The sequence below is a fragment of the Miscanthus floridulus genome, unplaced genomic scaffold (genome assembly GCF_019320115.1).
Source record: "Miscanthus floridulus cultivar M001 unplaced genomic scaffold, ASM1932011v1 fs_490_1_2, whole genome shotgun sequence".
Classification (NCBI taxonomy): domain Eukaryota; kingdom Viridiplantae; phylum Streptophyta; class Magnoliopsida; order Poales; family Poaceae; genus Miscanthus; species Miscanthus floridulus.
In genome coordinates this window covers 30,478-51,046 of record NW_027096830.1, presented here as the reverse complement: position 1 = coordinate 51,046, position 20,569 = coordinate 30,478, and the positions used below count along the sequence as shown (strand labels likewise).

General features: G+C 44.3%; 2 protein-coding genes across 4 annotated transcripts; one reads left to right on the top strand and one right to left on the bottom strand.

Moving 5' to 3' along the window:
* Nucleotides 1-2,350: 2,350 nt before the first annotated feature.
* LOC136531963 (uncharacterized) lies at nucleotides 2,351-3,292 on the top strand. Its single transcript, XM_066524620.1, has 2 exons — nucleotides 2,351-2,851; nucleotides 2,945-3,292. Exons 1-2 carry the CDS (start codon nucleotides 2,588-2,590, stop codon nucleotides 2,954-2,956), a joined length of 276 nt encoding a protein of 91 aa, XP_066380717.1. The 5' UTR covers nucleotides 2,351-2,587; the 3' UTR covers nucleotides 2,957-3,292.
* A 1,208-nt stretch (nucleotides 3,293-4,500) lies between these two features.
* Nucleotides 4,501-9,104, bottom strand: LOC136531962 (uncharacterized). Of its 3 annotated transcripts, none has more exons than XM_066524618.1 (4): nucleotides 8,457-9,104; nucleotides 8,013-8,373; nucleotides 7,833-7,928; nucleotides 4,501-5,403 (listed from the first exon to the last, which is right to left on the bottom strand). In XM_066524618.1, the coding sequence occupies exons 1-3, from the start codon at nucleotides 9,091-9,093 to the stop codon at nucleotides 7,859-7,861; spliced, it is 1,068 nt and encodes a 355-aa protein (XP_066380715.1). In that variant the 5' UTR covers nucleotides 9,094-9,104; the 3' UTR covers nucleotides 4,501-5,403; nucleotides 7,833-7,858. The 3 variants fall into 3 exon arrangements, with proteins under 3 accessions (XP_066380715.1, XP_066380714.1, XP_066380716.1); XM_066524617.1 differs by having other exon boundaries at nucleotides 4,501-4,765; XM_066524619.1 differs by having other exon boundaries at nucleotides 4,501-4,765; nucleotides 8,013-8,307.
* Between the last annotated feature and the right edge of the window lie 11,465 nt (nucleotides 9,105-20,569).

The following is a 20,569-nucleotide window of genomic DNA, read 5'->3' as shown; positions in this document are numbered from 1 at the left end:
TTTTTATTTTTTACCTGTTTTCCCAAAGATATTCGCATTTAGACCTCTGAAGGTTTCTTTTTATTTTCTGGACCCTGATCTCGGCGCTGTAGCAATTGACGTCGAGGTTACATATCTCGCCGTCATAGTCAGTGGCGCTGAGGTCTAAAGTTATTTTCTGCGTGGCGTTGACGTGGCTGCTTGCGTGGCGTGGACGTGGGACTGGCTCGGCGCCGTGGGTGTTGGCGTTGAGCTCGGCGCCACTTCGCCTAACGCCAACCTGACTTGCAGGCGCAGCCCCTAGCAACTGCATGCAAGATATAGCAGGATGATGGACATACCTGTGAGCAGGGATGAAAACGGATCGGATACGGACGGATATCACCGATATTACATTTGTTTTCATATTTCTGTCCGGATTCGGATTCGAATACGGATAGTGTCAACTATGTCGGATATGATACGATTGGATATCGACATCATAAATATGCGATTTGAGTATTCAGATACGGATACGGTATCGGATGTTGGATATCCGGACTCGGAAACGGACAGATCTCAACCCCTCTAAACGGATTCGGTTTCGAATACGGTCGAAAAATATCCGTACCGTTTTCATCCCTACCTGTAAGCCTATCTATTCAAAGCTAGAAGAGAGAGAGAGCACGGCTGCCTAGCTAATCCAGCTGCACGGGCACGCCTGCAGAGTGAAAGAGGATAGGAGTCTTGTGCTTGCACGAGCCTCTCGTGCATGTATATCGATGAGAGCTTATTGTTGTGCACGGTGGACCCCGCAGGCACTGCAGCACCCGCCCTGCCCCGGCTGTGAACGTGAGCAGAGTTGAGCAGCTTGATTAAAGTTTCTAATGAATATACGGCCACTGTATCTATTAAGTTAAATGATTTATATTTAACTAAGTTTCTAATGGATCGTATTTAAATTTATGACTTAGAATCAATTTATTATAAAAATATATTTCATAATAAATCTAATGATATTTATTCGACCATGGACAACTATATAAATTTCAAGCAAAAAGTCGTGTAAGTGACCATTCAATAAACTGTGTGTCCCGTTGCAAAGTACGGACATTTTTTATAATAAAATACTAAAACATGACACTGTGATAGAATTACGTTCTTTCTAAGATGGAGTAAGTATTTAAGTTAAACCATTTGATAGATCATTGAACCTACTTTTATGAGAAACTTATTTGGAGATATAAATATTATTAATATTTTTCTTTAAACCTACTCAAACCCCTTTTTCTGAGTTTTGCTTTCATATATTTTTATATATAAATTTGATTTAACTTAACAAACTTTAATATAACACTGCTCTAAATTATGCATGTGCATTGCCGATGGTAGAAACTACGGAGTAGTAGAAAGATTGAAGTAAGCAGTAGAAAGGTTAAAGCATGACATGCATACTACAGACCACCGTGCATAACAGGAAGGGTGAAAAAGCTCTCCTTGATACACGTGCACGAGAGGAAATTTTCACAAGCTTAGAGCGGATAAATGCATGTTTGTTTTTTCGATGCTCGTGCTAGGATTCCTCTGCCCTCTCTCCCTCCAGTTGCCAGATGGTTGCACCTGCAAATCAGGTTGGCGCCAGTCGAAGTGGCGCCGAGCCGGCGTCAAGTCCACGGCATGCAAGCAGTCATGTCAACGCCATGCAGAAAATAACCTTGGACCTCGGCGCAATGACTATGGCGCCGAGACATGTAAGCTCGGCGCCAATTGTTACGACGCCGAGCTTAGGGTCTATTTTTTGAAAGGATACCGCTAGGAGTGTATTTATGAAAATATTTTTAAAAAGGGCCAAAAAGAAAAAAAAAAGAAAAAAAACGGACGCCGTGACGTGAATGCAAAAACAAAAAGGTGGACCTGGTCAACCAAGCGTCCAGGTTCAGCTCACGGAATCAGGTTTGGAGATTGCCATGTCTCCCGGCCTCGGGAATTATTGTACTGGCTGGAGGAGCAAAACCTCTTTAATCTGATGCCAATTATATGTGGTATATAATAATGCATGCATCTGGTCATTACTGTTGTACTCATCATGGGGGACTGAAAGTGAGCTAATCCGATCGTGCTCCACTATTTAATGGTGGTCATGTCCAATGTGTCTGAGAGATTAGCGTTGCTAATATATACAGGATGTGCAGGGATGCAGAGAACAACAACACCAAGGCAATGACTGGCCCATCCGGGCTATTGAGCCCAGGGCGTGCAACTCGGGCTGTTTGTTTACGTGGACCAGCCCACGAGCCAGGCCATCACGCCCCTCAAAGCACCCCTGGGCCTGGCTCTGGGGAAACGAAAAAATTTCTCGTTCCTGGTGGGCTCGGCCCGAGCGGGAGCATCCTGGGCCAGAGGTGACGGTGAAGTTCCCGTCACCTCTCTTTTCTTTACCGTGAAAGTGAATCCTCACCGCCGCTGCCGCCGCCGCCAACCCCATCGTCGACGCCATCGGAGGAGTGGAGAGGTGCGCGCGCGAGCGAATCCAACCTCGACTTCCCCTCCCTCTCCGAGAGCTCCCCGGCCACCTCCGCTCTCCCTTCCCAGTCAACAGCTGCGGCACGGAGCACGACGCCGACACGCCATGGCGGCGGTGAGGCACCGGCAACTGGAGGCCGGCCCCGTGGACGCCTCCGCGCCGGCGGTTCTGTTCGTGCACGACTTCCCGGAGCTCTGGTACTCGTGGCACCACCAGATGGGCTACCTCGCCGTGCGCGGCTACCGCTGCGTCGCGCCCGACCTCCGGGGCTACGGCGGCACCACTGCGCCGCCGGAGCCGTCGTCCTACACCGTCTTCCACATAGTCGGCGACCTCGTCGTGCTCGTCGACACCCTCCACCTACCGCAGGTACGCGCGCGTGGCTCCGTGCCTCCGTTCCCTGTCGAATCGAATTCCCCAACAAAGCTACGTATGCAACGTGTTTGTGGAAATGTCTCACAGGAATGGCGGTAGGAGCAGGGAAGAAGAAATGGGCAAGTCTACCATGAGCTGATGCAAGATGGCCAAATTTGAATGTCCCACCCTCAGCCTGGCTTAGTTTTCTACGGGCAATCAAACAGGAGTAGTTGCACCAGATGAACATGTCCCAATCATGAACCACCCTTGTCCAGGCAATCAAACACTCCCTAGGTGTGGTTGATTCTTCTTGGTACTGCTTTTAAGTGGTAATGAGAATAGAGTATACTATGTTGTTCTCGTCATGTTCGTGTAGGAAGGAAACATGGACGAACCCGTTTGGTAGGGTTTTCTCTACCGGTTTTAGGAGCTATTTTTTGCCAAACGAGATAAAAAAACGGCTTCACTGATGAAACTCCTTAAAATATTCTCTCACAAAGGTTTGGAGTGCGATGGAGCAAAAAAAAAAATAATGGCTTCACCCGGCTTCACCTCGTTCACGTGGAACCCAGCGAGGACCGAGCCCATTCTACCCCTGTCGAGAAAAGAAGCGCGTGCGAGAAGAGAGCTCACGTGGGACGTCGGCGCGTGGCCGTCGGAGCACAGGGCACGCTGGCTGCCGAGGCACGCGGCCGCCGGGGGTTTGTCCCCCGGGGCACGTGGCCATGCCTACGGATGAGAAGGGTTGTGGACGCCGGATGCGTGGGGTCACGGGGCGTGGCCGCCGGGGTGCACAGAGCCATTTAGATGTAATTTTGAAGCTAAGTACTACGTCTACTTTCTATGTAGGATAAATGAAAATTCTTTTTTTTAATGAATAAAGGCACTTAAAATAGTGCCTCGTATATGATATATATAACAAAATAATGACTTGTACAAACAAAGGATGAACACTTTAACACAAAACAACCTTAAAAAATAAAAGTACATCAAACACCAATCTAATTGGTTTCCTCTTTCGGTCACCCTACGCATGCCTAGATACATCAACTTAGGTGGCCACCTATGTGGCTTACATGGTCGGAGAGGTTAGGCAACTAAGTATTTTCCCATGCTCAATAGTGTGTTGAGGTAGCATATTATAAGAGAGAATAAGGTTTAAATCTACTTCGTATGATTTTTCTTATCAAATACGCTTATCATTTTCAGATGCACAGGTATCATGCATCAGTGTTTGTAATGACTAGTGACCTCCTCCGGATCCGACCCCCTTGTCCATCTTGAATCCCTAAATTCTAAAATTGATTGTAGGTTTTCTATCTAAACTATTCCAAACAAAAAATACCAACCAGCAGCAGCATACTGAAGGTAATTTCAAGCCCCACATTGGGTAGTGTGATTTAAATTAATTACAATCGAAATGATTACACAGCTAGATATGATGATCCAACAATGGGGAATCGATCTTTTTTTTGCTGGACATTTCGGATGCTTCACATGTTTGGACCAAGTGCCACATTCAAGGTGTCTGATCGATGCCTTAAGAGGAATCTATATATATTGCGCCAACACGAACCTCAAGAATTCAGAGTAACAGTTACACAACGGAGGAAATAACCTCCCAGTTTTCTGTTATGGAGAAACCTTCCGCACCACCAAAATCAGAGACCTATATATATAGAATGCCTCCCAGTATATGTAAACTGAGGCGTTTTATAGAATGTCTGGCAGTAACCTCAGCAACTATAAATTATTATCTGAACTAACACCTACTATATATTACTTCCAAAAGAGAACTTTTATGAAAAGCAGACACACTGATTTGCCTTCTTACTTTCTCCTCTTGACGGCTTGAAAACATTAGCTCAAGACGCAACACATTCTCTTGCTTCTTCATTCAGAAGTGCTACCAAGAGGCCTGGGTACCTGTATAAATGAAATGAAAATAGCATCTGGCTCAGTAGTCCTTCGATGATCAAAACAGAAAATACGTCTAGACTGTTTCGAAACACAAAACACTCGCGACCACTTGCCGAAATGTATTTAGTCCCAAACTAATCACCTATCAGATCATCAGCTACTTCATCACAAGCACCAAAGTCACAGAAATAAGGATCACTATCATTTCCTCATGTTTTCATGTTATCTTCTGTCAAAATCATCTCAGGCATAGAAGTCAAAAATGAAAACTTTACCCCTTACTATCTGCACAGAACTCACAGTAACTTGAGCAAGGTGCAACTTGACACTCTCAGAAAGGTATTATTGCTTCAAAATATCGAGATAAGACACCAGCTACACAGAAAAGCTGAAGAATTATGTAAATATTAGCAGCCTAAGCACTCCCAGCAAGAATAAAAGCATTATGTTCCCGATTGTAGGAAATTTCTACTATCTTATCAGGAACAGTGCAGCCCTCCGACCGCACCAGGAATAGCGTCACCCTCTGCTACCTCCACATCCCGCCGCCGCCCGTGGCCCAACGACCACAATCACAACTCCATTGATAGTGCATTCTGCCATGGCCCTTTGACCACAATCACAACCACATCAAGCCACCAGCCCTGGGGTTCATCAAGGTTCTCTTGCGTCAGTGGCAGTCATATGCATTCTACTCTGAATTCTGTTGAGCTTCTTTCAAACAGAAGGCAGGAGATTGGTAATTAAATCAATCATATAATACAAACAATGGTAATACTATCTTATTTAGTCAAAGCATGCACGCATGATGATTTGCATGCATAGACAAATTGCTCTCTTGTTAGGTTAGGTGAGCTGGTAGATGAAAATGATGATTCTTGGCAAACCTTTTGCATCTATAGTTTCATATGGATTCATAAGTGCCAGTTCCAAGGCCATAAAATTTTTACAATCTCACTGAAGATTCATGTAGTTCTATCTGCCAATGTAATTAGCACAATACAATGCACTCAGTTTGTTTACCTTCAGTCTAATGAACTTGGTCAATGAACATTTCAACTTGGTCAATGATCTTTGGCTTTCCTTGTTGGTTGCATTTCAGTTCCGATGCTTGGGTTTCAGTTTCACTTAGGGCAGCTCCAATGGTAACTTATGAGCTAGCTCTAAGTGTATATATTTTCAGTTGGGAGAATTTATTGTTGACTTTTGACAATCAAAGGTCTCGATTTTAGGATTTTCCACTACAAACCAGTTTATACTCTGGATATGCCACTTTGATCTACTCTCATTGTTCTTTTCTTATTTAAAATGGACTCCGCGCCTGAACTGAAGACTGAGATTCCAGGACCAAACTGGCAGAAGCAGAACCTGACTGCAGCTTGGTCTGGCTACTGACCCTTACCATCTCAATGACATAATAGAGCACACATAGAGCATAAGATCAACTGGCCAGTATATCTACACCGTGTTTATTTCAGTTCTAAAATAGTGAAATTAGAATACGCCCAGAGTACAAACATGTTTGGAGTTGCAGCGCTTGATCTCATACTTTCATCCTAAAGAAATAGCACAAGACTCCCACATTTGCAAAATGCAAATGATGAAATTTCCCAGTTTAGTGTTTGAAGTTAAATTGCACTAAGAACATTTAATAATTAATAAAGTTCTTATTTTTCTGACTAGGCTTAAAGGCTTTGTTGTTGTTGTTGTTGTTGTTGTTATTTTTCTGACTAGGCTTCCTCTATACTGGGTACGCATTTGATTGGTTTTGATCCCATTAACAATGACATGTAATTTTTTTTTTACTCACCTTCTGAAATTGGTGGCCTCTGAATAATGCTTCCTGCTAAGGTTCTTGCTGCTGCACCCGTACTAACTCTTAGGATCGTATAGTGAAATATGCAGTAGCTTGCTGCTGCTGCACACTACACTTGAGAGAGGAAAATGGAGGCTGATTCAGGCTGCTATATGCTGCAGCTAGCTGGTGCCTTTTGGTGTAGCAGGAAAGGGTTACAGAACACAGCCCTAGTGGGTACAGAACAAAGACCTTGACTTGCAGCCTAAGACATACTACTTGCTCCTGAAGAAAACTTGCTGTCCAAGAGAGAAAGGATCAGCTGATCAGACCTATTCTAATTCTATTATAGCTAGGAAAAAACATCGGCACAAGGTTTATATTCTAAGAATAACTGTATAAGAGTACTCATCCAATCTATTTTTTTGGCTTCTTTAAGTGTGTCAATTCCAATATCTGAACCTATTGTGAACAGTGTACCATTGGTTGTTATGATAAGAGATTAGTCATTGAGTTTGATGACCAAACGTCATGGTTAACAAGGCAGTAAGAGGCGTGACGACTCAATACCGCCTTACCACTTGGCGAGTGAGGCATGAGGTGAGGTGACACCATATCAAGGTAACGAAATGCAAGACATCAGTGTGAAGGAGGAAGAATAGGGAAAAAAAGAGAAAAGGAAGAAGCAAGCAGTAGGCTGACCAGCCTGCCAGGCAGCCCATGTGCCCCTCCCCTGCCTATACATCTAGATCCAGAAGCATCCATCGCCGCTGCTCTTTCACTCTCTTTTCTAGTGTCTCGTGTATCTCGCTTTCATTCTCCAGAGCCGTCGTTATGCGCTGCTGCCGCTCACAACATCTCTGCTTCACTTCCCTCACTATCCTGCACCCCTCAGACCAACTGCCACCACCACCCCCTTCCAGATGGAGCGATAGGCAAGCAGGGATGGAAGAAATCAAGCGTCTGTGGAACATGAAAGTCAAATAATCTATCTTTGAAGTTTATTTAAGAACTACTTTGAGAGCACTCTCAAACTTCACACACAAATAATAAAGTCAACATTTCATTACAAAGAATTATTTTGTCAAATGAATTTCTAGGGTTGAGTTTCGGAATCGATACATAGGGCTATGGTTTGGATTTTTATTAACTTTTTTTATTCTTTAGATTCTAAAGCCACTATATTTCCCACAACATGTGTCATCATTCATTAATATTGAAAAGATAAAACAATAATATATAGACAATGTTTTAATTTCTAGAAAAATATGTTTTTACCTCATTCACATGCATATGAACTCATGCTAGGAATCCTGAGTATGTTCATCCTGATGAAGATCCGAATCCAGAGGCTGCTCAAGATTTTGACGACACCTACAATTAACAAACACGGCATTAATTGGCAATGAAAAAATAGAGGTGGTTCAGCCAGAACTGTTGTTGTGAGAAGTGTAATACCTTGTGCAGTTATACTCATGTATACAACTAATTAAGTATCCAGCCATACACATTGTTGGGACAAGTGTAATACACATGCCAGCAAGAACACTATGCTGGAGGCCAATAATTAACGCAACCATGAAAACGAAGAAAAAGCATAGCCACACAAGGATGGACGAATCCTCATTGTGCGGACAATTCAGCCAGAACTGTGTAATGTGCATGGACCAGTAGTGCATATATATGCATAATATCCCTGCAATCTCTGATACCATAACAGCTGGATAATCGTGTTCGTTGTAAATCACAACAGCTGCAAAGGAAAACAAGACAATGGACCGGAACCACATCATGATATCAGCCACCAACCAAAGCTCCTCTGTGATCAAAACGTACATTTGAATCATGAATTAGTTAACATATCTTTATGTGAGATTAGAGATTAGTGAAATGCAAACTTACGGGAGGTGAGCGAAGCTGGGTGAGGATCAACAGAAGAGGACGAGATTGTGAGAGGCTGTTGAATCTCGTCACTGGCCGAGGATGAGCTGGTGAGAGGCGGTGGACTCTGGTCACCGGCCGAGGACGAGGATGTGAGCTGCTGAATCTCATCAATGGTGGCCAAGGACGAGGATGTCTGTGGCCACGAAGAAATCCCATTACAGTCGCCGTGACCATCATCACCGGCCAACAACGAAGACGTGAGCGCTGACGAAGTAATCCCATCGCGGTCTCGGCCGAGACGAAGCAGATATGTGAGACGCTTCGAGAATGGTGGAGATCGACGTATAGGAGGAATCGGAGCAATCCGGCGGTAGTTGGGCGGGCGGGCGGCGGTGGAAGCCGGCGCCGGCGGTACAGTGTCGATGAGGAGGCCGGAAGAGCAAGCCGGCGGTACAGGGTCGATGAGGAGGCCGGGGTTGGAACCCGGCGGTGTAGGGAATTGCTTAAGGCGGCGGGTGGAAGAGGACGACAGAGGTACTGGATCCATAAGGCACCAGGAGGAAGGAAGCGGTCGTGGATGGGTTTGGCGGAGGCGGCCGGCGGCGGCGACGTGACGGTTTGGGGGCGTCTCCTGCTCCTGCTCGGCAGACGCCATCTCTCGACTTGGGCACTTGTTGGGCCGTAGCCGTGGGCCTTCACATCTGTACTTTATTCTACGGCCTATTCTAGACAATAATCCAAAAAAAAAAGAATAAAAGATGCCGTCCTAGTTGTTGTTTAAATACAGATAGATTTATTTAAATAGAGAAAAAATAACACCTTGTTAAAAAATACTCCCTCATACTGGTACATGGTCTCCAAAGCATAACTTTGACTTCTTATCTTTTTATAAAAATATTTATTAGAAACTGATATATTTTTATGAAAGTAATTTTAAAGATAAATGTATTCGTATAGTTTTCGTATTTTCAAACTCAACAACTTAAAAGTTATTCATGATTTACATTCCCAATATTTAACCCAAGGTGTCCATCCGGGCCACCCGGCACGACACGACACGGGCCCATGCCAAGGACGACCCTCAATGACACAGGGCCAGGAACGACACGTTTGTGCCCCACTGCCATGCCTCTAAGGGCCGCAGGCTTTACCAGCGGCCCAGGCACGGCACTACGTGCCCTTTTCGGGCCAGGCTGACAAAAGAAGCATAGCTAGATTTGCATGTTGTGTTGACTCGTAGCCCGGTAACATCGAGGCACCTAAAAAATTTCTCTCATCCACCTCATAACAAAAAACACAAAGATAGTCCCATGCTAAATCTTCTCACAAAGAGGGCCATCTCTTCGTCATCATCATCATCACCACCATGTGCCTTTTCATCATCATTGTGTAGGTAACAAGGATAGTCCCATGTTATACTTGCCTTCAAGTGTTCCTGCTGATCCTGCTCGTCAAAATATTGGCCTTGCTCACCATCGTACTGCTCACCGTCTATACTCGATCATCAATACAGCAACACACAAGCATCCACGTAATCATGCACGAAGAAAACAAGAACAATTAATTAGAACAATACACCAACAAAGGAAAAATGTTGAATAGTTTGTAAAATTAAGATATGATGAATATAAGCTCTGGATGGCAGAATCATAAATAAAGTGAACTATATATGAATTAAAATAAATAAAAAACTAAACTTTAATACTGCTGAGGACTATGGGTTTGATTTCGAAGAAATGGAGGGGCTCTTTAGCAAGGTGGCCAACGAAGAGGTATCTTCTAATATGGGCCATTGATCATTGATTGAACGGCTAGAGCGGTTTGGGGATGGTCCTGCCGGCCAAAAACTGGAGGCCGGTGTGGCGGTTCCATGGCTGGCGGCGAGCTTCTCGCTAGCGAACATGAAAAAGGGCATACAGGCCATGACAGAGCAAAACAAGGGCATGGGGAGAAAGACTGGGTGATGGAGAACTCACCCAGGGGCTTTTCATGTCGGAGACAATACGAGGATGGTGAGCGGCTCTGAGAGGCGACGACGGTTCCTGCGAAAGTTCGACTTCGGCGTGTGAGCAAAAAGGAGTGAGAAAAAGACAAAAGGAAGGCATCCCCAGCTTCGTCACCTCGCTACGAAGCTCAACTGCGGGTCTAATTCAATAGAGAGGCTACGGAGTGGCAAAATGAGCTCGACGAGCGGAGCTAGGGTTGCGGCGATGCTGCTAGCTCGATGTGGGGGTGGCGAGTCATCTAGGGCTGGTAAAATAGGGCACAGAGGGGGTGGTGGCTTATATAGAGCATAGGCTAAGGGAGCATGTCGAATCGTGCGAAATCGACAACGGATCGGTGGGATTTCATCCCTGCCGAGTCTAGCTTGGTCATGGCTCAAGGTAAGGGACGACGCTACCACATGGGACTAGCTCGCCAGTGAGAGCAAGGGCAAGTCCGGACGGTTAGCTAAGGTAGCGTTTGGTTGGGAGGCAAGGTAGAATGGGATGGTCCTATCTCTGATTTTTGGGATGGGACGGGGATAGAACGAACCTATTTTCTCTTTGGTTAAGGAGGGACTAGACCGACCTATTTTCTGTTTGGTTGGAGGGACAAAGAGAAATGGGATGGATGACGTATTTGACACCATTAAACAATGTTTGTATTGCAACCCACATGTCAATCTTGAAAGCATCTAGGCCCCTAGTAGGGTTTCGGTGATTAATGACAATACAAGATTACTATGACTAACGTGTGTTTTGCAGAGGCACTTAAGTTAGGTCATGGTAATAGAGATCGATTAGGCAATCAAGGTGGTCATGCCCCTACGATGGAAATCGTTTCAGTTTTCAAAGGATGGACGACAAGGTTAAGGATGGACTAGTTCTAAGTGTCGATTGGAGTTGAAGAGACACTTAGAGTAGTTTAGGACTTTGTTTTTCCTTTGGCCATACTATTAAGGGGGGTATGGACGGGTAGCTTTACCTAGGTGAGTCTAGTGAGTTAGGTGTGGTGCACACTTGTTAAAACTAGCGCTAGGTAGCTCCTACATATGCCTAAGATCCAATGGAGCGAACTTCATTCACATATGATTGAGAGTTAGAAGTGAATGGAGGGTCAAATACTGACCGGACGCTGGCGTAGAGTTCGGTCAGTTCATTTGACTGAGGTAAAATCGTTCAGTGTGACCGGACGCTGAGAGGCAGCGTCCAGTCGACTCTAGTAAAGTTCTAGAGAGGGAAAATCATGACTGGACGCGTCCGGTCAGTACTGACCGGATGCTTCTAGCGTCCGGTCACACTGTAAACTCTGGAGTTCAGGGTGTACTGACCGAAGCATCTGGTCAACATGACCAGAGCGTCTGGTCATCCCGTAGAGGCACATAACGGTTCATTTTTTAGCCCATATTATAAATAGAAGCTCCACTCATGTGTGGAGTTACTTTTGCTCATTCCAATAGCTGAGAAACACCTTAGAGAGTGCCAAGAAGAGCAAGGTCCTAGTGAGGTGATTGAGATTTGAGAATCCAAAGAGAGACCTCATTAGTGAAGATCAAGAGTAGCAAAGTGTGCATCCACCTTCTCATTAGGCTTGTCATGGTCAAGTGAGAGTTCGTGCTTGTTACTCTTGGTGATCGCCATCACCTAGACGGCTTGGTGGTGATTGGGAGTTTGGTGATCACCCGGCGGAGCTTGTGGGTGACCCAACTCAAGTTGTGAGCAGTTGTGGGTGATTCACTGCGACGGAGTGTTGAAGAATCAACCCGTAGAGAGCACTTGATCCTTGCGCAGATCAAGGGGGAGCTATACCCTTGCGCGGGTGCTCTAACGAGGACTAGTGGGGAGTGGCGACTCTCCAATACCTCGGCAAAACATCGCCGCGTTATTTCCTCTCTATTTACTTTAAGCATTTACTTTGTGCAATTCAATTCATGTCTTTATATTCTTAGAATTGCCATGCTAGAGTAGGATTGGAACTTAGGTTGCAAGTCTTTTGTGCGGTAGAACAATTAGAAACACTTTTTAGGAACAATCTAGAGTAGGATTGGGCTAACCATAGGACTTAATTATTGCGAAGAAATTTAGAATTAGCCTAATTCACCCCCCCTCTTGGGCATCTTGATCCTTTCAATTGGTATCAAAGCCTCGTGCTCACGTTTTTAGGCTTAACCGCCTAGAGCAAGATGTCTCATGGGGATGGACCTCCTTCTATCTTTGAGGGAGATGACTTTCCTTATTTGAAAATTCACATGGAGGCGTATCTTGAGGCTCTAGATGTTGGTATACTTAGAGCCGCCTCACAAGGCTTCCCAAAACCTCAGGATGCTACTAACTTACAAGGCGATGAGGTAAATTATGAGAAGTGGAATGCAAAGGCTCGAAACACCATCTTTAGAGGCCTTTGCAAAGATGTGTTTAATCGGGTGAGGAACCACAAAGACGCACATGCACTATGGTTGGACGTTTGTGCGCTCCATGAGGGAACTAAGAGTGAGCGTGAGGAACGCTATCATCTTGTCATAAAAAAGCTCAACTCTTTTGAAATACTTCCTAAAGAAAGTACTAATGAAATGTATTCATGTTTGAATGTTCTTGTAGAGGAAGTCAATGGGCTTGGACTTACTCAAATGCAACCATCCGATGTTGTAAGAAAGATCTTGAGTATCCTCCCCATTGACAAATATGGGCACATTATGACCGTGCTACATCAAGGTGATCTTTCCACCGTTACACCGACATAAATCTTAGGAAAGATCAATGCTCATGAGATGTATATGCACATCACACCTCAAGATGGCTCATCCTCTACAAAGAAGAAAGAAAAAGACTTAGCATTCAAAGCTAGCCAAGAGAAGGGCAAAGCAAGGCTTGAGTATGAGAGCTCAAGTGATGATGAAGTTGATGATGAAAGCCTTGCTCTCATGGTGAAGAAAACCGCCAAGATGCTAAAGAAGCTCAACAAGAGTGGCATCAAGTTCGATGGCAAGAAGAAGAAGTTCTTCACAAGCTCAAGAAGAAATCCAATCTCCGAGATGGATTGCTACAATTGTGGCAAACTTAGTCATCTAGCTCACCAATGTACAAAGCCTAAGAAAGACAAGTTCAAGAACAAGAACAAGGGCAAAAAAGATGACTCAAGCAATGAAGATGAAGATGAGAAGAAAAAGAACAAGCCATACAAGAAGAGAGATGGCAAGAAGAAGGACTTCCATAAGAAGAAGCAGAGTGGAAAGGCTTACATTGTCGGTGATTGGCTTACGGACATTGATTTATCTAGTGGATCATCCGATGATGATAGTGACGACGAGAAGGTGGCCACTATTGCTATTGACTCATCATATTCACCGCCACCACCGCCATCATCCTCTACTCACCTATGCCTTATGGCCAAGGGTGAACGCAAGGTATCACATGATGATGATAGTAGTGGTGATGATCATGCTCATAATGATGATAGTGATAGTGATAGCGATGATGAATATGAGTCACCTACTTATGATGATCTTGCTAAATTGCTAAATAAATACACTAAGATCATTATAAAGACTAGAGCAAAAAATGAAAAGCTTGAGATTAAGAATGATTCTCTTTTAGCTAAATGTGAAATAGCCGAAAAGACTAGTGTTGAGCTTAGAGAAGCAAATAATGCTATGTCATCCAAACTCAAGGAGCTCAAATCTTCTAAGAAAGAGCTTAAAGATAAACATGATAAACTTGAGTGGGTGCACAAAGAGCTCATCACTAGCCATAACAAGCTAAAAGATGAATATACTACTCTCAAGATTAATCATAACAATCTTGTTATTGCTCAAGAATTTTTACCCAATGAGCCATATGATGCTACTAACAATGTTGTTAAGATTGATATAGCTACATCATGTGATGATTTAATTGATGAGAGCATTGAGCAAGGATCTAGTGGCAAAGGCAAGCAAGTGGTTGAGTGCAATGACTATGATGAGTATATCAAGCTCAAGCATGACAATGAGAAGCTCAAGAAAGAATTTGAAGAGTTCAAAATCCACAACACCATTGTGCTAGAAACTCTTGATCATGATGGTGACTTGGTCCTTGAGAATGAGAAGCTAAAAGAAGAAAACAAGAAGCTCAAGGAAGAGAGGAACAAGGTTGCACTTAAGGAAGATAAAAGTAGTGATGCACTCAAGGAAGAGAACAAAAAGCTCAAGTTGGAAAAAGAGCATCTCAAGATTGGATTGAGCAAGTTCACAAGAGGCAAGCACCTTCAAAGTGAGCTCTTAATGAACACCGTCATGAAGATGGATAGAAGTGGCATTAGATATGTGGCAAATATAGAGAAGAAGAAGGCTCAAGTTCAACAACAACAATCAAAGCCAAAGCCAAAGCCAAAGAGATGCTTTGAGTGTGGACAAGAAGGCGACTTTGCTCATGAGTGCCAAACTCCACCACCACAACTCTTGCCCAAGCATTCTAGACCCTTTGCCTTCAGTGCTCACTACATGCTTACAAAAGATTCTAGTGGAAAGATGAAAGTGATGTTCTTAGGACCTCCCAATAAGAAGAGGAAAGAAATTTTGGGTTGCAAAGTCACTTGTTGAGAAGATGAAGGGCCCTCAACAAGTTTAGGTTCCTAAAGCTTGATCTCTTGTGTATAGGTGAACTACAAGACCGGTGGAAGTCATTGGGTTATTGATAGTGGTTGCACACAACATATGACCAGTGATCCTCGTATATTCACCTCACTAGATGAAGAAGTAGATGGACAAGAAAGAATCATATTTGGGGATAATTCAAAGGGCAAGGTTAAAGAATTGGGCAAAGTGGCAATATCAAATGATCATTCAATCTCCAATGTGCTATATGTTGCTTCTTTGAGTTTCAACTTGCTATCTGTTGGACAATTGTGTGATCTTGGCTTCCAATGCTTGTTTACCGAGAAGGAGGTTGTTGTATCCAAGAAGGATGATGATCATGTGATATTCAAAGGATTTAGATACAACAACCTATATCTAGTGGACTTCACCTCCGAAGATGCAAACTTGAAGACATGTCTATTCACCAAAATAACACTTGGGTGGCTATGATATAGAAGACTTGCTCATGTTGGGATGAGCTCACTCAAGAAGCTTATGAAGAATGATTTGGTGAGAGGGTTGAAGGATGTGAAGTTTGAGAAGGACAAGCTTTATAGTGTATGTCAAGCCGGCAAGCAAGTTGCAAATACACATCCAATAAAAGCTTTCATGTCAACCGCAAGAGTGCTAGAACTCCTCCACATGGACTTATTTGGACCAACAACATACAAGAGTTTGGGAGGAAATCTTTATTGTCTTGTGATTGTTGATGATTATTCAAGGTATACATGGGTATTCTTCCTTCATGACAAATCCGAAGTTGCATCTTGCTTCAAGAAGTTTGCCAAGAGAGCACAAAATGAATTTGAAGTGAAGCTCAAGAAGATAAGAAGTGACAATGAGAAAGAATTTGACAACACAAACATAAAAGCTTATTATGATGAAGTTGGAATCAAACATGAAGTCTCCGCAACTTATACTCCTCAACAAAATTGTGTAGTTGAGAGGAAGAACCAGACATTGATCACTCTTGCAAGAATAATGCTTGATGAGTACAACACCCCCGAAGCTCTATGGGCGGAAGTAATCAACACCGCATGCTATGCATCCAACCGCCTATTCCTTCAAAAGTTCCTTGGCAAGACACCTTATGAGTTGCTCAATAGAAAGAAGCCGGACGTCTCCTTCTTTAGGGTGTTTGGTTGCAAATGCTACATCTACAAGAAGCGACAACACCTAGGGAAGTTTCAAAGATGTTGTGATATTGGTTTTCTTGTTGGTTACTCATCAAAGTCCAAAGCATATAGAGTATTTAATCATGCCACTGGCTTGGTTGAAGAAACATATGATGTGGAATTTGATGAATCTAATGGCTCCCAAGGAGCACATGAGAATCTTGATGATGTAGGTGATGAACCATTGAGGGAGGCTATGAAGAATATTCCGGTTGGAGACATCAAGCCTAAAGATGATGAAGATGATGTACAAGTGATTGATCCACCTTCTTCATCAAATGTGCCACAAGATGATGAAAAAGATGGGAGAGTAGAAAATGAAGATACTCATGTCTCCCATGAGCAAATGGTGGTACAAGCACAAGATGTTGATGCTCCACAACCTCCTTCTCAAGTGGTCAATAGAAGAAATACACCTCTACTACAAGTTCATCCACAAGATCTCATCATAGGGAGTCCATCAAAGGGTGTAATGACTCGCTCACAAAAACTTGCTTCATTTATTGCTCATCACTCTTTTGTCTCTTGTTTTGAGCCTACTAAGGTTGAAGAAGCTCTTTAAGATCCGGATTGGATAAATGCCATGCATGAAGAGTTGAACAACTTCACTCACAATGAAGTATGGACTCTTGAAGAGCGGCCAAAAGGAGCAAGAGTCATTGGAACAAAGTGGGTGTTTCGAAACAAGCAAGATGATCAAGGTGTTGTTGTGAGGAACAATGCAAGACTAGTTGCAAAGGGGTTCTCTCAAGTTGAAGGTTTGGATTTTGGAGAGACTTTTGCACCGGTTGCAAGATTAGAAGCCATTCGTATCCTCCTTGCATATGCATCACATCATGAAATGAAATTATATCAAATGGATGTGAAAAGTGCATTTTTAAATGGCTTTATTAATGAACTAGTCTATGTTGATCAACCTCCCAGGTTTGAAGACCCTAGATATCCTAATCATGTTTATAGGTTGTCCAAGGCACTATATGGGCTTAAGCAAGCCCCAAGAGCTTGGTATGAGCGCCTTCAGGACTTTCTCATTGAGAAGGGCTTCATCATTGGGAAGGTCGACACCACACTATTCACCAAGAAGCTTGAGGGGCATATCTTCATTTGTCAAGTGTATGTTGATGATATTATCTTTGAATCATCAAATGAAGACTCTTGCAAAGAATTTAGTGAATGGATGTCGAAGGAGTTCGAGATGTCCATGATTGGTGAGCTTACATTCTTTCTTGGTTTTCAAGTCAAGCAAATGAGTGAAGGGATCTTCATCTCTCAAGAGAAATATACAAAAGATCTCCTCAAGAGATTCAAGATGGATGAATGTAAGCCAATTAAGACACCAATGCCTGCCAATGGACATCTCGACCTAGATGAGGGAGGTAACACGGTTGATCAAACTCTCTACTGCTCTATAATTTGTAGCTTGTTATATTTAACCGCATCTAGGCCTGACATCATGTTTAGTGTGTGTATGTGTGCTAGATTTCAAGCTAAACCTAAGGAATCATATTTAATTGCCATAAAAAGAATCCTTAGGTATCTTAAGCACACACCAAGCATTGGCCTTTGGTATCCCAAAGGAGCTAGATTTGAATTAATTGGCTATTCCGATTCGGATTATGTCGGATGCAAAGTTGATAGAAAAAGCACATCCGGAGGGTGCCATTTGCTTGGTAGATCACTTGTGTCTTGGTCCTCCAAGAAATAAAATAGTGTGGCTTTGTCCACCGCCGAAGCAGAATACATTGCCGCGGGTGCTTGTTGTGCATAAATACTTTACATGAAACAAACTTTGCTAGACTATGGTGTAGTTCTAGATAAAGTACCTCTTTTGTGCGATAATGAAAGTGCGGTAAAACTTGCAAATAATCTGGTTCAACACTCTCGCACCAAGCACATAGATATCCGCCATCACTTTCTAAGAGATCATGTGGCTAAAAATGATATATCACTAGAAGGTGTAAGGACTGAGGATCAATTGGCGGATATCTTTACTAAACCGCTAGATGAGACAACATTTTGTAGATTGCGGAATGAACTAAATGTGCTTGATTTTAGTAACTTCACTAAAAATTGAGCTTGTGTTGTCCCTTGCATTGCATTGTAATATACAACATGTTTTAATGCTTTATATTGCATATAGGGCTTGTCTAACATGGTTAAGATAACCACCAAAAAGCGTGTGATGAAGCTTAACCTTAGATCAAACTTAACAAGCAACTAGATTTACATTCAAGTATTGCATATGCATGAATGTTGTTTTGTCATTTGTCTTTAAATCGCCCTCTTTTTGCCTTTTTCTTAAAAAGAATTATAGCCTAAGGCAAAATATTTTGAAAAACTTGAGGGTTTGAGAGATGTCACTTACATCAGTCCCAATTGGTATTTATTTGGATCTTATTGGAGTTGAGACTTGATTGGGAACAGGCAGCAGGAAGGACAGTGAAGATTTGCTGAAGAAGGAGTGACTAGACGCTGCACCGGACTCTAGTGTCCAGCGTCCGGTTAGTTCACAGGAGGTGAACCTGCTGCCGAAGGAGTGACCGGATGCTGAAATAGTGTTTTTCCAGCATCCGGTCAGAAGGTGCTTCAGCGTTCGATCGATGATGAAGACGTCAAGGCTAGGTGACCAGACTCTGGCTGCATCCGGTCGGTGTCCACCGAACACGTCCGGTCACAATTCTAGAGGATTTGGACCTCTTTGGAATCGACCGGACGCTGGGTGGTAGCATCCGATCGCTACCACCAGAGCGTCTGGTCAGTAGAAAACGTGCATCATAAGATCTCTTTTCTTGTTTCCTTCTCTAATTCAGGGGGCCACCTTATTTAGTCCAACTGCCGGCGTTGACCTATCCTATTCCTCTCCCATGCCACGCCGACTTCTCCCGCGCACCGTCGTGCTGCCCTGCTCTGCGCCGCCGCGCCGCTGCATGCCCGAGCCACCGCCTCCAGTGCTTGCCGCCACCTCCCACGCCGCCATGCCTCTGGTAGCAAGCCCCCTCAGTCGTGCGCCACCGCACATCGTCATCCCCATGCGCTGCTCGCCATCGGAGCCACCACAGCAAGCGCCACCGCACCGCCACTACAAGCCCGTGCGCCGCCGCTCCTTGCGCTGCTCGCCCTAGCACCGCCACTGCCCCTGCTCCAGCGCCGCCATGGTCTAGAGTCGCCCCTCATCCGTCCAGTGCCGGTAAGGCCTTGTCCTATCGCTGTCGAACCCTAACCCACATTGCTTTGTCCGTAACCTAAATCGATTTCAAAGCATTGTTCTCAATTGCATTTTGGGCAGTCGCTTCACCACAAACCCTAACCCTAGATTCGGTGGTTTCCTACGGATCGCTTCTCTTTTCTCCTTGGATCGCCGGTTCGTTAGGTAGCTTGCCCGCATTTCAATTTCGTACCTACATTGCTTGCTTCCTAGGGTTTCACATCTATTAGATATATATATCGTACTTATCTGTATATCCTTCTAATCCATCGTGTAGCGAGTCGGTGCTGTTGAGATCGTGTGGCAGTTGACAGTTTAACTCGGAGCCAAGCTCACGAGTAAGGATCGAGGCCAAGCCTCGAAAGTGCAGAGGCAGTTGTTTCCTGTCAGCGGCAGTTGATTCTTTTTAGATTCTTTAGATGGCTCGCATGAAGAATATCGGTGGTGGTCCAGGAGATGAGGATCTAAGATGTCCGCCTCACCAGCCTATAGATCCTAAAGGCAAGGCGACGAAGAAGCTAGCAACCCAAAAGCGCAAATATCTAGATGCAGAGACAGCGAGAGCAGCTGTAGTTGCAGAGGCCATAGAGCGTGTCGAGAGAGGAGGCGCTCGTAGTGGAGTTGTTATTGCAGATCATCTATCACCAGAAGCACAGGGTAGACTTGAGTGTATTGAGCGTCTTCATGGTGGTCCACCTGGGACTGTCATGATGGCAGGACAATGTCTTGCCATTAAGGAGCCTCAGCCTCAGGGGGAGTCATAGCAGGTGCCACAGCAGACTCAGGAGCCTCAGCCAGCTTAGGAGACACAGGAGGGACAAATGTCACAGCAGACTCAGGAGGGTCAGTAGGATGAGGAGATAGAGCAGGCACCTCAGCCACAGCTTCGCCGCTCTGGTCGTACCCATGCCCCAGTCACACCGAGGGCTGACACACAGCAGAGGGGTTCTTGTCCACCACCTAGACCACAGGGTCCGCCTCCAGTGACCCATCTTGACTTGAGGGCCTCCACGGCCAAGCAGGTTCAACAGCTGATATTTGTTGAGTTTGAGGTATGGTTTCCACCGAGGAGGGATGAGAGAGCTTCAGAGGGCTTCTACACTCCACTGTAAGAGGATTTCTACAATGCCTATCTCAACAGTGGGGTAGTTTTCAG